We start from the raw sequence: 18676 nt of genomic DNA, 5'->3' as shown, positions 1-18676 counted from the left end.
GGTTACTAGGAAATAGGAGGATAAGGGATCTTGGATTGAATGTTACCAGGTACAGTGTTTCTACTGAGTCATGGGAATGTTTTAAAAGTAGGGAAAAAAGTAGGAAGTATTACATGTGCATAAGTTCAGTAGCAAGGAATACAAAATTCACACACCACAGATTTTCTCTATTTATTGATTTTGTTGTTACATAAAAGGAAAAACTAAGATTAAGTATGATAGAAGTATGTAAAGATTTAACACGATTTTCAGTTGTGCTATTTTTAAGAATCCTCACTATCAGGCATAAGTGTTTCAAAAAATTCACTTGTTTAGTAAGCTTTCACTGACTGTGTTTGAAAGAAACTATAATATATAGAAAATACTGTTTATGTTCTGGCATGTAAACCTTAGTTGCTTTAGGAAGTGAAGTCTTTAGTGAAATCACTAGACATTAAATAACTAATCACTGGTCTATACAGTTAGATCTATATTTGAAAAACTATTCTTCATTATTGGGTTACAAAACCATATATATACATACATATGCACACACACACATATATGTATATGTATACATGCATATATGCCCATTTTTCCAGGCCATATAACAGTGTAATTATAGATTTGAACTGTTTTACTTTACATGGAGAAAATTTTTTTTCACTACATTTTCTGCTTGAATGTCATAGACTGAAACAGTTTGTTAATACATGTTCACAGATCTTATTTTTTCGATTGTTTTGCTTGGCTTTATGTAATTTTGAACATGTCTTTGACTATATTGTCTTTTTTATTTGCTCTTTTTTATTCTTCTAAATTTACTTTGGTATAAATTTAATATAAAATATTGAAACTTTAATTAGTGTACAGATTTCATTAAGGAACATTATTCTTTCAACTCAAAGAACACTGGTTTTCTACAATTTGAGTTGTAAATTCTGAAAACTACTTACTGCTGAAGAGAAAATCAACACATTTTTAATGATAAATTTTCTACCCCTTTCCCATTAAAAATGTTTTATTTTTTAGAGATTTAATATTATATAATATTCTTTCATGTGGAGCCTCATTTTTGTTTGAATTTTAAAGCTATTATAGAATTTATAAATTCTAAGCACCAGTTTTGCCGTAGAGTCCCCAAATAGTTCTTGATTGCATAGAGTTCACTTTCTAGAAGATTCCTCAGAAAAGATTATTATACACACAACATTTGACAAAACCTTCCAAACTTAAAATTATTTCTAATTCTGACACATTTGAAAGACAGACTATATACTAACTACTTATTTTATTTCCTTGAGTGCTCTGAGAGACAATGTGGTTTCACTGCTGTCTTTCAAGATTATTATTGAGAATTCAGATTTCAACATGATTTTGTCTCCTATTTAGGTAAATGACTTTTCTATATACCAGGCTCACAACAAATTGAGAAATAGGATATTCTGAATTCAAAATATATTCACAGTATCCAATACTTTTACTAGGTTATGAACATATAAGCCAAATTATCCAGAGTCCTAAAAGCCATTTCACTATATTGATTTTGATATTTTGTTTCAGGCACACTAAGACAAGTTTGAAATCACAATTGCATTAATTTCATCATTGTCAAATAATACCAATTTTGGAGGTCATCTGCCCAGTGCTTTATAACTTTCTATCTTGAACCTTTCTTACTTCTATATTTAGTTAATTTCATTTTCAATTCCATTCTTCTTTATTCCCTGTATTTTTCAATATAATTTTGGTCACTGTATTCTTCTTTGAATACCTAGTAGTTTATTCTTCATTTATGAAATGATTTTGTCAAGTTAAATTTTGAGTTCTAGTTGTCTCTTATTTTTAGATATTTCCATTCAGAAATTTTGAATTTTGATTCTTTTATATATTTTTATAAATTCTTTTATAAATTTTGATTCTTTTATATATTTACTTGCAGTTTTAATGAAATTTTCTTTGTAATGGAATAGTACCATATTGTTTCAGCACTTCAATGGATAGAATCAATGTTGCTTTGTAAAGATTTTGACGTGAACAGAATTTAACAGTAGTTAAACTGATATTCAAGGTTTTCTCAGTTTTAAAAAAAAAAAAACTCCTATTATAGTTTGATGATGGAGAATTTTGGTAGGCATTATTTAAAATTTAGGATGTTTGGGGTCAAAGGGAGGATTTAACACCTAACAATAAACAATAAAGCTGCAGTCATGAAAGGAGAAGACACCACAGGAGATAATTTCTTCTGTATAATTCTGACTCAAAAAGAAAAACATATAAAATATGTAAAGAAGTAAATTCCATCTCAGTATAGGAATGCAATATCAACAACAAAACATTTTACAAACTTTGTTTTGCATGTGTTGGTCTCTTCTGAGGCTTGACTTAAAACTCAGACTTAATGAGAAATAGAGTTGGTTGGTCAGTACCGCATTTGGCCATTATCAAGCAATACAACATCCAAGCTTCCTCTCTTTTTCTTACATCCCAGTCTTGTTTTCATCTCTCTGACTGAATATTTTTTCTTAATTCATATGTCACTGTCAGTACACATTTATATATAATATTTGAGGAAATGATGAGAGAAATAAGACATAATCTCTTAAACTTTAAAAAGTTTTCAGTCCACTTGTCACTAGCATAATAAAAAGGTGGGAAAACAAAAAATAAATATATTTCAAACTCTGACAAATGCATAATTGCTTCATTCTTCAGTATACATTTCTACATATTTGATTAAAATACAAATTTTATCTACAAATTACTTTTTCATTCAAAAATTATATTCATGTAACTCAGTATTTTTACTAGCATCAGTAACAGAGGAAAAGGAGCAACAGCAAACCCAATTAATATAAAAAATAATCCTTCATTGCCTAGCCAAAAATACTAGAAGCAATCATTCTCTTCACAGGAGATAGTTTCTGTATGATTATATAGGAAATTATCAAGAAAGAATAGAAAATCTGACTATATACAGAAGGTGGTTTGCATTTCATTTTCAAAAATGTTTATTCTATGGATTACAAGATATAGATCACAGTGTGTTTTCATAATTTGAATATATAAAGACTATATAAAATAGATTCTACACAGTAATTAATACTATAGTCAAGTTATAAGTAAATAAAATGGAATGATTTCACCAAGACTATTTCACCTCATTAATTAAAGACAATAAAATGTCTCAGGAGAGTACAATGTTTCAAACTTCTCATTGACATAGTACTTTTAGAAGATACCATTTGTGCTAACATGAGCTATTTAGAAGAGCTCCTCAAATTCAGTAACTGACTACTCAATCTCCTCATTGAGGTCTTCATATCTTTGTTTCTCAATGTGTAAATGGCAGGATTCAGAACGGGTGTAATCAAATAATCCAAAATAGAAAGAAACTTATCCCCTGGCACTGGGGGAAATGGCCATATGTATATAAACAAGCATGGCCCAAAGAATAAAACCACCACAGTGACATGAGCTGACAGAGTAGAGAGGGCCTTAGACAAACCAGAAGGAGAGCTTTTCCATACAGTGACCAGGATGTATATATAGGAAATAATCAATAAGGAGAATGTCCCTATGGAAATGAACCCACTGTTGGCAGTCACCATAAATTCCATTTTGTATGTGTCCATGCAAGAAAGTTTGATAAACCAAGGAAGGTCACAGTAAAAGTTATCTATCTCATTAGGACCACAGAAAGTCAAATGAACCACAAAGGCTAGCTGGACCACAGAGTGAATGAGGCCTACAACCCAAGCAAAAGCTACAAGCAATATGCATATTCTTGGGTTCATGATAGTTAGGTAGTGGAGGGGCTTACATATGGCCACATATCGGTCAAAGGCCATGGTGATGAGCAGCCCCATTTCAGATGCACCCATGAGATGAAGGACAAATATCTGCATGATACACCCTGGGAAGGATATGGTCTTCTGTCCTGAGGACAGGTTAGAAATCATCTTGGGAACAGTTGCAGAAGAAAGACAGAAGTCAATAAATGACAGATTAGCTAAAAAGAAGTACATGGGGGAATGTAAACGAGGATCAAATATCACAGCAAGAACCACAAAGAAGTTTCCGAGAAATAATGTAACATAAAACACTGTAGAGAAGAAAAGGAGGAAATGCTGTACTGGCCTAGATGCAGAAAGTCCAAGTAATACAAATTGAGACACTTCAGAGTAATTTGCTTCATACATTAGTTTTCTTATGATGCCTAAAACAACAAAAAGAAAAGAACAATATTTTTTATCAAACATTAATATATAATGAACATTGAATAATTAATTAATATTGAATCACAAATAAAGGAGACATACATCTTCACTAAGTTGTTTTGAAAATGTTACCCATTCATATCTCCATTCAACTAATATTCACAGTGAGCATAACCAATATTCCTAATGTACATCTCCTATGTGACAGGCAGTATGTCAATTTCTCAGGCAACTGAGTAATTTTGACTTGAGGGAGTTTATAGGTTAATGAGGTATTAGACTTCAAATAGTTTTAAATAAAGATACAAGTTACAGTTTTGATGTAAAGGTAAAGAGAGAGTATTATTGGAACAGGTGACTCACACAGAGGTGCTTGTTCACACACTGCCAATTAAGTAGAGATATTACTGAACAGAAAGTGGAGTAGCCCAGACTTGGACATGCCATGTGCAAAAATCCTGAGAAAGGAAGCCAGTGGGAAAGAAGATAAATAATTGAGATCAGCCAAGAATAATAGGCCAGACAGGATGGACTCGTGTGCTCACAATAAGAACACTGCCTTCATCCTAAAAGCAATAGAGTGTATGGGGCATTCAAGCAGAGAGTGGATCGTATTTCTGCTTTCAGGAACAAAAGTTCCAATGTAAAAAATGGAATGAAAGATCTAGAGTTGACTTAGTGGTACCTCTCAGGAGACTACGGAAGACATTTCACATCAGTGTAGACAGGGTGACTTATTCAAGCAATGGTGCTGGTGCAACTGGTAAAACTTGGAAAATTCAGATCTCTGCCACTTATTAATAAATCAGTAATTCAAATGAATATTGAAATATAAAAAGCAAACATTAAGATGGAAAATCCACTGTAATCATGACCCTAGTTAAAAAATTATCAGGGAGGTGGCCTAATGGTTAAGACTCGGTGATCTCAGGGTGATGGCTTAAGTTCCATCCTGGGCCAGGGAGCTAACCCACAGTGGCAGCAGACCTCTCCTGTCTTGCCACAATGTCCCTTAGCAGTGTATTTCAATAAAAATCTACCTGTTCTGTTCCCCAATCTGTTGCTGCTGAATCCTCTCACCCTCCAGTCCCTCCCACCTCTGGCCTACAACCCAGGTCTTCTACACACACACACACACACAGGGAGGAAATGATTGTCTAAAATATTATAATCAAAATCATATCAAATTATACACATATTATAAAGATTGTGTATAAAAATGCATGTGAATATCTATTTGGAGGTATAAGTACTATCAAGAAAAGTAAAACCAAACTATAAAGTGCTGATTTTTTTAATATAAAATTAGTTTCTTCAAAAGGTAAACGTATGACATATAAATTATAAAATGAGCAAAATATATGAAGACTACTGACAAAGGAAGAAATCTCAATAATTATATGAAAATGAAACTGTCACTAGAAATCAAATATAAATAGTATCGGGGGGCTGTATTATACTATCAAATTTTAAATTTAAAAACCAATGTGTCATTGCTGAGGCTGTGAGGAAATGAATACTTTCTTCCTGATACTGACTGTGAAAACTGATACAACTATCCAAGAATATATATTGCAAATATTGAATAAATACAAAAGTTTAAAACTTCTCTGAACTTACTAATAGTCAAGACAATTCATTTAGAGTAATAACAGTGATAAGTCAAAAATTAAGGTATGAGTTACTTATTAGACCAATGTTATTTTAAAAAACTACAAATAATATTAATGTCCATGATAGAGAAATATTCATCCAACCAGCAAAGGCATTCAACCACATATATCAAGAAAAAAGAATCAGTGTATTTATGTCCATGGTGGACACAGTCATAAACCAATGCTTTTCAATTAAAAAAATGCAAATTGAGAAAGAGAAAAGTTAATAAGAAGAAATATATAGGAAATTATTTTGAAAATATATCTGTATTAAAAATTAGAATGATGTCAACCTTTAATCCATATCATTCAATAATTTATCTCTGTACTATATGCATTAATTTGAATCATATGAAATTATTCCTAATAAGTACAAAGATGGTTAACTGTCAGTTTTAGAGTTCAATATATTAACTTTTTTTTATATATCATAATTTTAAACTACTTGATATCAAAATATCAAAACCAAATTACTGATGATTGTTCCATATCTCAACGAATTTCATGGATTCCACAGTTGTACTACCATTCCCAAGATTAGTAGGGTCCACATTACATCTCTATTATATCATCAGTCTTTCCCATGTCACTCCATATGGTCTCCTCTGGACACAAACTTGCATGGTCTCAGAAGCAAAACAGCATGTTATTAGCAATGATCCACAACAGCCAAGAAGATCTGAGAGGGCAGCCAAGCAGGCAGGAAAGGGCATCAGGAAATCCATGGACATACAGCAGTAATGTCAACTAAAAGGAAACACTGCTGTGATGGTGCTAGGAAATGCTGACATAGAGATACAGAAGGAGAATTTTGCACCCAACAATAAGAAAAACAGAACATGAGCTAACAAAGGAGAATGGAACAATCACCAGGTAAATAACAGAGAATGATTTTCAAAGTGGAACAGCAGCAGACACTTTCCCGTAGTCAAGTTTCTATCTTAAAGCTTCAATCATGCACACAAGTATGACCAATGGATCACCTCTGGCTTTCACATCCTTCTATATTTTTGATTTCTATAAAGGTGTAAAACAATCATGTATTACTTTTGATTTAAAAATGCATTTTTAAATACAAAATAAGGGCCTTCCCGGTGGCGCAGCGGTTGAGCGCTGGGTTGCGAAGCTGCTCACGCCCTCTGAGGCGCCAGTTCGATCCCCGGCTGCTCCCAGGCCACAGGAGGAGGGTCCCACATGGCGCGCAGACCTCTCCTGCCGCCCGCTGCTCCCCTCAGCAGTGTACTTCGGTCCTTCTGCCTGCTCTGCTCCCCACTCTGGCTCTGGTGAATTCTCTCACCCTCCCGTGCTTCTGACTGTACCCAGTGCTTGTATAAATAAATAAATAAATAAATCTTTAAAAAAAAACAAAAGAAAATATATTTTAAAAAAATAAAAAAAAATACAAAATAAGACAATCAAGATGCACTTTTCTTTGAACTAGAGGGTTGTAATGACACGATTCAACTGAACATTTTAAAGTGCACTGAAGTTTCACAACTATGTGAACAGCTGGTTACTTACCTGAAATCACACGAGGCTAACACAGAAAATATGCTTTGGAAAAGGTTCATTCCCAAGATAAAAATAATCATATTTGAAAGTAGTCAACTATTAGTTTTTTTTTTTTTTTTTTAAAGATTTATTTATTTATTTATTTATACCAGCACGGGGTACAGTCAGAAGCACGGGAGGGTGAGAGAATTCACCAGAGCCAGAGCAGGGAACAGAACAGGCAGACTGATGAAACACACTGCTGAGGGGAGCAACGGGAGTGGTAGGAGAGGTCTATTGTGTCATGTGGGACCCTTGCTGGCAGCCGGGGATAGAACCAATGCTGCAAAGGCAGATTCACAGCCCAGCGCTCAACCGCTGCACCACCAGGGGAGGCCCAACTGTTAGTTTCTTTATAAAAAATCTATTGCTTGGTTGATTGATACTACAAGTTAGTGATAACAGGAAAAGGAGAGACAGAAAGTCAGGGACAAGGAAAGTAAAGGAAAAGGAGTGATGGAAAAAAGCTACAAAAAGCATCACAAAAATAAAGGGGAAGAATTTGCAACATTAAGGCAGGAGGAGCCCAGAGTCTTCTCTTGCTGCTCACTGCTTAAAATTCTGCAGCAACTTCTTTGGCTTTCACAATTGCCTGATACCTAAAGCTACTGCAATTTGTCCAAGTCAAAGCCCCAGACACTCATCTTTCTCTCTACCTCAGAAAACTCATCAACTGCTGGGACACTATTTCAGAAATTCTCAGGTTGATGAAAACTTTTGTTTTACACCAAAAGTGTCCCTGACCTTTTCTTCATTTGGCTGATTATTTCTGCTCAAAAAATTGTACCTGCACCAGTTACTCATGCATCACTCCTACTCTCCTCCAGTCTCCATTGAGTCATTCTTCTTTGGCTACAACATTATATGCAGGTTGTTCATAATACTTTTCATAATAATTATAAGTGATGAGTTTCTGTGTCTGTCCTGTTAGGTCTAATAGCTTCTTGCGAACAAGGACAGTTTCTTATTCTAAATACTGGTTCAGGTAATTGTTATATGGTTGGGAAAGTGAGGGGGTAGATACTTGTAGTTATGCATACGTACATAAATGCATGGATTTTCCTGAAATGGTCTCTCAATAAAGAATACTTCAGAAATACTTTGCTTCCCCGTTAGAAAACTGATGACAATACAATTATTAAAACATAATAGCTACTCTAGAAGCCATATGAACCTACAGCAGTTCCGGGAAAATTCACATTCACGAGCATTTCACGAGTCCATATGAAATATAATATATAATTTGCAATTTAACTAAAACACAATTCTACAAATATGACATACAGAACGTATATATGAAACTTACAATGTAAACGTAAAATATAACCTGGATCAAGAAAGTCTCCTGTATATATCAGGCACAATCTAAGTTTGTGGAGCAATGCAATTTGAAGAGAAAAATCTCATTTCATTGAGAGATACTGGCACCTGTGGGGGTAAAAATGCTCCCTGAATTTAAAAGTAGACTGAGATAGAATGAGATCGAGTAGTGACAGGGTAGGGAGACATTTTTATAAAGTAGTGGCACAGCCACTAAGCATTACCTTTAAAGTAAACATCTGATATTTTCAACAGATTATTCTTTAAAAATTATACCATCCCCACTTACCTGACCCCCCAAAAAAATGAACTGCAAAAATGAATATGTTCAGCATTACTAGACTTTTTATGGAATATTTCCCTTGTGATCTACGTGGTTAGTTTTTTCTCACAGCTGTTCCAGCTTTATTCATAGCTCTTGGTGACTACTTGATGACTCAGTGACCTGAGTCCCCAGTCCATTCACCTTGGGAGCTCTGTTTTAATTCTCATGTAATTAAAACAAAAAAGAGTATTAAAAGTTTGCTTTAAAAAATAAATGGAGGGGCCTCCCTGGTGGCACGAAGGTTTAAGACACAGCACTATGAAGCGATCCACAGCCACTGCAGCATGAGTTCAATCCCCGGCCAGGGAGGTGACCCACATGGCACAGCAGACTTCTCCTGCCTCACTCACAGTTCTCCTCAGCAGTGTATTTCAGCATATCCGCCTGTTCTGCTCCCCACTCTGTCTCTGTGAATCCTCTCACCCACAGCATCTCTGGTATGCATAAATAAATAAATCTTAAAAAAAATAAATGGAAAGCAAAGGAAGCTATGTGTAATAAAATATGACAGTAAAACATCTTCAAGATCAATATCTCCTAATCTTTTAAAGTCTATATTGTATACTTACACCAATATCAGTAAAAAGGGAATAGCTATTAGCAAGTTCATTAGTAAGGGCCACTTAACTTCCTAGTGGAATATCCATGGACGCACTGTATCTGCAGTTTAGTTCATTGGTTAAGCTATCTGTCCCATTTCAGATATACTGGTATTAATTAACATGGAAATTTAATATATTGGTCAAAATCACTCTACTGCACCCACAGCCAATATTCAAGTGCCATTAATTTCTGATCTTAAAGTCCAAGGCTTTAATTCCTACACTGCACTGCTTCCTTTTATATCATTACTGTAAAACACAAATAAGAGTTCACAGGTGGAATTAGCTTATAACTTTTCCAGTGTCTTTACATATATGATCTCATCTATTCTTCTCAACAAAACAGGTAGGTGGAAGTGTACCATTCTTCCCTCCAATAAAGAAATGAGGTGGAGATTTCTGGACCTACTAAACATAGAGCTTCCATATGATCCAGCAATTCCACTCCTAGGTATTTACCCAAAGGACACAGAAACATCAATTCCAAAGAGCACCTGCACCCCTATGTTTATAGCAGCACTGTTTACAATAGCTAAGCTTTGGAAACAACCCAAATGCCCAAAATAGATGACTGGATCAAGAAGATGTGGTATATATGTACCATGGAATATTACTCAGCATTCAAAAAAGATAAACACATGCAATTTGCAGCAACATGGATGGCGCTGGAAGGGATCATGCTCAGCGAAATAAGCCAAAAAGAAAAAGAAAAATACCGGATGGTCTCACTCATAGCAGGAATCTAGAAAATTTAAATAAGGGACCAGGAAAATGAATATAATAAAGTGAAAATCAAAATCAACAAAAAACTATGAACCAGAGACACTTTTTGGGGGGGGGGGGAGAGGGGAAGGATTGGGGTCAGAATGGGGCGTTTGCAATTGTATGGGGGAATATAAAAATAAAATTTATTATTTAAAAAAAAAAAAGAAATGAGGTTGTGCTTTGTATGCACTTAATGGTAGAAAAGGAGCATGGATTTATGTTTCCTAGGATTTGATCCATTTGTCTTTTTTTTGTCCACTAATTCATATCAAATTACTGAATGACTGAAATGTTGCTCAGAGAAGCAGCGGGCACACACAGGAGAGCTATCACTACACGTTCTTATCTCAAGAACTCTACTTCAACACACCATTTCAATAAACTTCATTTTTGTTACTTAAATTTGGGTCAATTAATTCAATATTACTAAGCCTTAAGTGAATATCTACATTATACTTTAGTACACACAAAAGTATAATTTTAACAAATATCAAGCAATGAGAAAGGTAAACCTAAGGTAAATATGACTATGAAGCCACATGTTGAACCACTGGGTGACTGAAATCTTATGAAAATATCATTTCCTCATTTACTATTCTCTAGTATCAACTTTACCTGATGTTGTTTAACTAAAGTGCATACAACATTACTTCATCATTTAAGGATACAATTTAGTGATATTTTGTATGATTACAATATGGTGCAATCATCACCTTACCCTGTCACAGGATATATCATCACCCAAATAGGAAACAGTGTCCCTTGAGCATTCACTCTTCTCTCTACCACTCCTAGTCCCTGGAATCACTTTTCTGCTTTCTGTCTCAATGAATTTGCATATTATGGATATTTTATATAAATGATAACATACAACATGTAACTTTCAATATCTGTTGCTTTCACTCAGCATGTTTTTGAAGCCACACCTACTGAAGTGCATCAGTCTTTCATAGCGGAGTAATATTCTTCTGTATGAATAGGCCACGTGTCTATCCACTCATCAGGTGATGCACATTTGGATTGTATTTATCTTTGGCTATTGTGACTAGTGCTACTACGAACATTCACGTATAAATTTTTGTTTGAATACCTATTTTCAATTCCTTTCAGTAAAAATCTTCGAATGAAATTGACAAGTAATGTGATAATTCTATGCTTAAACTTTTTGAGGCACTCCCTTATTACTTTGGAAAATAGCTGCACCATTTTATATACCTACCAACAATATGCAGGATTTCAATTTATCAACATCTTTGCCAACTCTGTTTTTTTTTTTGTTTCATTTTTTAAAAAATATAATATATATCTTAATAGATATATAGCAGGATAGTATCATGGTTTTATTTATCTTATCTTCTTTTATTTGCCTTTTGAACATGAAATACAATCTTCATGAATACTACAAAGTTCACATGTGTTTTTATCTTTTTTTTTCCTTTTTGGTCACCAGGTAACAGTGGTTTAAAATACTACATACGAATCAGAGGTACAGGATCAAATCTTTTCAGATGTATGCTCCCACAATATACCCACATCCAAGCCACCCATAATCCTCCACCACAGTCTACTGTATACCCTCCCACCTTTGCTTTCTACTACTATCACCCCTTAATAATAAGTCATTGATTGGGAACAAATATTTGCAAATTATATACCTGAGAAAAAGACTTGCATTCCTAAATATGGAAAAAATTCTTAAACCTCAATATTAAGAAAACAATGAAATTTTTAAAAGTAGAAAATATCTAAATAGGTATCACACCAAAGAAGAAATGCAGACAACAAAAAAAAGTATATGAAAGATGCTTAACATCCATTGTCACTAAGGAATTTTAAATCTAAGCAACAAATGTGATACTAATATTCACCTATCAAACTGACAAAATAAGCAAATTGACAATATAAAGCCACATCAGGAATGCCAAAGCTGGAGCACCATATAGTACCAGAAAATAAATTTGCACACACACACTCAAACACCCATACACATACACAAAGATGGGGCTACAACAAAGGGGCACAGGACACAAATGTAAGGGATCCTAATGGCCACAATTAGAAAGATTTATGTAACAAGATAAATAAATTGGTACTAGATTATTACCCAATTATTAACTATCTATGAGTTCATATTAATAGAAATGAATTAGTTAAGCTCATTGAAGAATAATTGAGTAACATATATATGCTATATATATATATATATAATATGGGTTTATATTTGTCAACTATTCTTCAATTATGCAATTGACAAATACAAATGTATACATGTACAAAGTGTTGACATATACATACATTGCTTACATTGAGGAATGATTATGAAAAATCAAGGTAAACATGTCCCTCACTTCAGGTGGTTTACTTGTGTGTGTGTACTCTCCTCTTACCAGTTATTCTTAACTATAATAAGAGCCATATTATTAACTATAGATACAACACAGTATATTAGACAAGAGCTCTTCAAATATATTGTTACAGTTTTCTCCAGCTATCAGAAAGCAGAATATTCCTATTTGTTACCATTTGTCAAGTTATTTTTTTCATTCTTTGAACACTGTTACCATTAATTTATATGAAAAAAAAAAACTTGAATACTCCCAGATTCCCAATAATCTTCCAGACTCCCAATAATCTATCAATCATACTGAATGGGAACATTCCACTTTTGGATGGCAAGGGTAGCCTGTAACGGAAAATTTGTACCTTTTGACTTATGTGACACATTCTTCCTCCCCTGTAGTCCATGACAACCACCATTCTACTCTCTCTTTCTGTGAAATAGTTCTTATCTTTTGAATTCCACATGGACATGATTTCATATAATAGTTGTCTTTATTTCATTTTGCATAATCTCCTCCAATTTCATTGACACTGTCAAAAATGGCAAATTTTCCTGATTTTTTTAAGGTTGAATAACATCCCCACTTGTATCATTTTTTACTTTACCCATTAAAGGACATTTAGGATGATTCCCTATCTCAGCTATTGTGACATGCTGAAATGAACATAAATATGCAGATACTTCTTGGTGATACTAATGTCAGTTACTTTGGATATATACCCACCATGATATTGGTGAATCATGTTTTATTACAATATTCAATTTCTTGAAAAACCTCCATAATGTTTTAAGTAATGGCTGTGCAGTTTTACATTTCCACAAAATGTGCTGAGGAGATTGCTCACCTCCATATACTACCAATCTTTCCTCTTTTTTTTTTTTTTTTTTGAATTTCATTGAGGTAACACTGGTTTATACTTTCTGTGATCCAGAGGTATAGGGGCACAGTCAACCTTGCAAGGATGTTTGCATCAGCTAGGTTGTACCCAATCAGGAGTAATGAAGCACACTTGAAAGCATATACTAAGTAATAAGTAACACAGAGATCCAATAAAGGGTGAAGAATGTGATCACAGGAAGGCCTCTCTGGTGGCGCAAGAGGATAAGTCTCAGCACTATGAAACTATTTGCAGTCACTGCAGCATGAGTTCGATCCCCAGCCATGGAACTAACCTATATGGCATAGCAGACCTCTCCTGACTTGCCCCCTGCTCCCCTCAGCAGTATATTTCAGTCAATCTACCTGTTCTGTTCCCTACTCTGTCTCTGGTGAATCATCTCACCCCCTGCAACTCTGGCCTATATCCCAGTTCTTGTATGCATAAATAAATAAATCTTTAAAAAAAAAAAAAGAATATGGTCACAGGGATATAAGTGCAATTTCTGAACAAAATGTTCTGGAAAATAAATTATCTGGTCTAAGGGTAAATCCTAAGAAATAGCATTTAAAAAAAAAGAACAACACATCTCTGGATGTTTGAAAACTTGTTTGCATGTTTAATTCCAAATAGTCCCATGAGTTACTAAGCAATTCCTTTATTTTCATAAATTAAATTGTAATTCTGTAACCTATAAAATTAAAAGATGTAGCCTATCAGAAATATTGCAATCATAATTTCAATAAATATGAGATAATTTATGAACTTCCATAGAATATTTCTGGCTCTTAGACTATGATGTGAAATGAAAATTTAGAAATATGAACTTATTTTATTCTGTAAGCATTCAGAAGAATCTATCACATACCATACTCCTTAGTAATCATAATTAGTAACAAAATTAGTCAAGTATAATAGTCACCTACTTCAGTTGGCTCTTTAACACAATTAACATAATCATGAAGCCATGTTTGTTGGTAATGGGATTACTAGCATTCCATTTAACATTCACAGGCAGCTCAGCACTGCATTCATGCCTAAGGACAAGACCAAGTCAATTCCATGAGCCCTATTTGAGTCTATTTCCTGGGAGTAATTCAATTAAAATTTTCTTAGGAGACAAAAACTACATTAGTCATTTTAATGAAATAATTGCATTTAAGGTGGTGAACTAGGTGTTGAAGAATTAAAAAATAAATGTTTTAAATGTCAACTGAAGTAAAACATACCAGCTCAGGGATTATTAAAGAGTTTGGTTTCATTTAAACTTAGAGTTTGGTATTATTAAAAAGTAAAGAGTTTAATATTATTAATCTTAGAAACTTAAAAAGGGTGCCCATGAACTTGAAACACTTTTGAAAACAGGGCAGTGGCTGTGTTAATACTTTTGAGAATAAACATTAGCTTCCTAAACCAATTAATATGTCACCTTCTGGTGATATGTTAAAGACAAAAAGCATTTATGTAAAATGCTTAAAAGTATCTTACACATAACAAAAACACAAATTCCAAATGTTTTCAAAGGCTATCCATTATTATTAATATAAAAGTCAGAGACATTTTGGGTCCTCCCTCCATAACAGATAATACAGTTTCTGTCTGTCATCCGCACCTCATGTCATCCTCCAATGGCATCTAAGACTTCACAGGCCATGAAAGAAAAAAAAAATGCAGGTGACAAAATCTTAGAAATAAATAGTATATTTCCAGATAATGGGTGTACTATTTACTATGTCTGTCTGTCTGTCTGTATGTATCTTAGTCTGTGGTTTCCTTAAAAAAAAAAAAAAATCCAACAGAGATTCAACAAAAGAAAAATTACATAAAAAAGACTTCATCAAAACTAAAGCCTTTTGCATGTTAAAAGATATAGAGGAGAGAGCATTTAGTAAATCATGTGTCTTAGAAGGATCTGGTGGTGGGATGAATGGTGGTCCTCAGAAGCTATGTCTATATCCTAATTCCTGAAACTGCAAATGTGACCTTATTTGGAAAAGGAGTCTTTGCAAATATGAGAATCTTGAAATGAGAGCATCCTGGAGAACTTGTGTGGGTCCTAGTTGCAATAACACGTGTTCTAATAAGAGACAGAAAACAAGAATACATATTAGAAGACTATGAAAATAGAGGTAGAGATTAGGGTTATGCAGAGTCTGAGAAGGGGCACAGCCCCTCCAATATATTGCTATCAGATTTCTAAATCCCAAAACGGAGAAAGAATAAATCTGCTATCCATTCACCAGCCTGGCACTGATGAATGGCTAAAAGTGGAATATTCATGCAATAGAAAATAATTTAGCCATAAAAATGAATGAAAAACTGATACATGTTACAATATGGGTGACCTTGAAAACATTACATTACGTGAAATAAGTGAGACACAGAAGGGTTACACAGTGTAATTCCACTTCTATGAAATGTCAAGATCAGTCAAATCTATAGAGACAGAAAGTGAATTCATGGTTTCTGGGAAATAGGAGGATAAGGGAAGTGGGCTTAATTGTTAGCAGGTATAGTGTTTCTACTGAGTGATGGGAATGTTTTTAAAAGCAGAAAAAACAAGCAGGAAATATTATATGTCCAAAAATTAAGGAGCAAGGAATACAAATTCACACACCACGGATTTTCTCTATTTATTAATTTTATTGTTACATGAAAGTTAAAACTAAGATTAAGTATAATAGAAATATGTAAAGATTTAACTTGATTCCCAATTTTGTTTTTAAAAATCTTCTCAATCAGGCATAAAGTTTTTAAAAATTCACGCACTCAACAAGCTTTCGTCGACTGCATTTGAAAGGACCTATTATATATAAAATATTTTTCATGGTTTGGCATGAAAACCTCAGCTGCCTTTAGGAATGAAGTCTTTAGTGAAATCAGTAGACATTAAGTAACCACTGGTGTAAACAGTTACAGATGTATTTGAAGAAGTGTATGCTTCATTATTGGGTTATAAAATCATATGTGTATATATATATGATTGTATATATATATGTATATGTGTATATATGTATATATATATAACCATATTTCAAGAATATATGGTTAGTGTAATTATAAATTTGATTTTTTTTACCTTACATGGAGAAAAAAAATTTTTTGCTACATTTTATGTTCGACTGTCATAGATTAAAATGTTTGTCAATGCCTCTTCACAGATCTGACTTTTATGTCAATTGTTTTGCTTGCTTGTGTGTAATTTTGAACATGTCTTTCATAATATTGTCCTTATTTTTACTTGCTCTTTTTAAATTTTTTATATTTATTTTAGTAAATTTACTACAAAAATTTGAAACTTGCTTTAGTGTCTAGATTTCATTAAGGATTGTCATTCCTTTACTTCAAAGAACATCGGGCTTCCACTATTTGAATTGCCAGTTCTGAAAACTACCTATTGCTAAAGAGAAAAATCAACACATTTTTATTTTTTCTACCCCTTTCCCAACAAAATGTGAGAATTAACATTACATACTATTCTTTCATGTGGAGCCTCACTTTTGTTTAAATACTAAATCTATTATATAATCTACACAATTATTAGCACCGGCATTGCTGAAGGGTCCCCAAATAGCTCTTGATTGCATGGAGTTAACCTTTTACAAGATTCCTCAGAAAATGATTATTATACATATAACATCTGACAAAACCTTCCAAGCTTAAAATTATTTCTCTATTATTCTGATACATTTGAAAGACTGACTACACACTAAATATTTATCTCACATTGTATTTCCTTGAATATTTTGAGAGACAACGTGGTTTCATTGTTGCCTTTTGAGATTATTAGTAAGATCTCAGATGACAACATGATTTTGATTCCTATTTAGGTAACGTGACTTTTTGATACCACCAGGCTCAAAAGAAATTCAGAAATGGAATATTCTGAATTCAAAATATTTTCAAACTATCCCATACTTTATTAGGTTATGTCTTTAGAATTAACCATATAAGACATTTTATATTAATTGTAATTTTGGCCATTATATTCTTCTTTGAATATCTAGTAGTTTATTCTTCGTTTATGAAATGATTTTGTCAAGTTTAAATTCAGTTCTGAGGGTCTCCCTGGTGGTGCAGGGTTTAAGACGCAATCTATGAAGCAATCCGCAGCCACGGCAGCAGGAGTTCGATTCCTGGCCGGCCAGGGAGAAAACCACATGGCAGGACAGTCCTCTCCTGTCTTGCCTGCTGCTCCCCTCAGCAGTGTATTTCGGTCCGTCTGCCTGTTCTGTTTCCCACTGTCTCTGGTGAATTCTCTCATCCTCCTATGCATCTCTGGCTGTACCCCAATTCTTGTATAAAATAAATAAATCTTTTTAAAAAATTAAATAAATAAATTCAGTTCTGAGTTTAATTTGGCTTTTATTTTTAGATATTTCCATTCAAAATTTTAAATTTGTGATTCTTTTGTATCTTCAATTGCAGTTTTAATTCAATTTATTTTAAATTGGAATATTATCATATTGTTTTATCACTTGATGGTGGAATCTGTTGCACTGAAAAGATTTCAATGGGATAAATATTAAAGGTAATCCATATCCGAGGACATCTCATTAAAAAAAACAAAACTGAAATTTTGATGACAGAGAATTTTGATTAGAAATATTTAAAATTTGAGATGTTTAGTATCAAAAGGAAGATTTAACCCCTAAATTTAGAAGACACCACGGGAGATTTCTTCTGTACAATTCATACTCAAAACAAGGAAAATATAGAGACTGTGTAATGAAACAAATTGCATCTCATATAGTTATATTATTTCAACAACTAAATATTTTCAAGACATTGTTTTGCATATGTTGGTGTCTTTTGAGGCTTGACTTACAATTGAGACTTAATGAAAAACAGAGTTGGTTGGTCAGTACTGCATTTCATCCAATATAAAGCAATACAACATTTGAGATTTCTCTCTTTGCTCGAATATTTTTTAGATCTCCCTCTTGTTTTCATCTCTATTACTGAATGCATTTTCTTAATTCAATGATATCACTGTGCATATTTAGAGGTAATATTTAAGGATATTATGAGAGAAAGAAG

At 33.4% G+C, this 18676-nt stretch overlaps 1 protein-coding gene across 1 annotated transcript; it reads right to left on the bottom strand.

The window, feature by feature from the left end:
- Positions 1–3239: 3239 nt before the first annotated feature.
- Positions 3240–4181, bottom strand: LOC119237973 (olfactory receptor 4F6-like). The gene has a single exon (XM_037501781.1). The coding sequence runs from the start codon at positions 4179–4181 to the stop codon at positions 3240–3242; it is 942 nt and encodes a 313-aa protein (XP_037357678.1).
- Positions 4182–18676: the final 14495 nt, after the last annotated feature.

This window comes from Talpa occidentalis, unplaced genomic scaffold (genome assembly GCF_014898055.3).
Source record: "Talpa occidentalis isolate TD23 unplaced genomic scaffold, MPIMG_talOcc4v2.1 talOcc4.11, whole genome shotgun sequence".
Taxonomy (NCBI): Eukaryota; Metazoa; Chordata; class Mammalia; order Eulipotyphla; family Talpidae; genus Talpa; species Talpa occidentalis.
The sequence above is the reverse complement of the archived record's forward strand: the minus strand, read 5'-3'. Positions and strand labels throughout refer to the sequence as shown.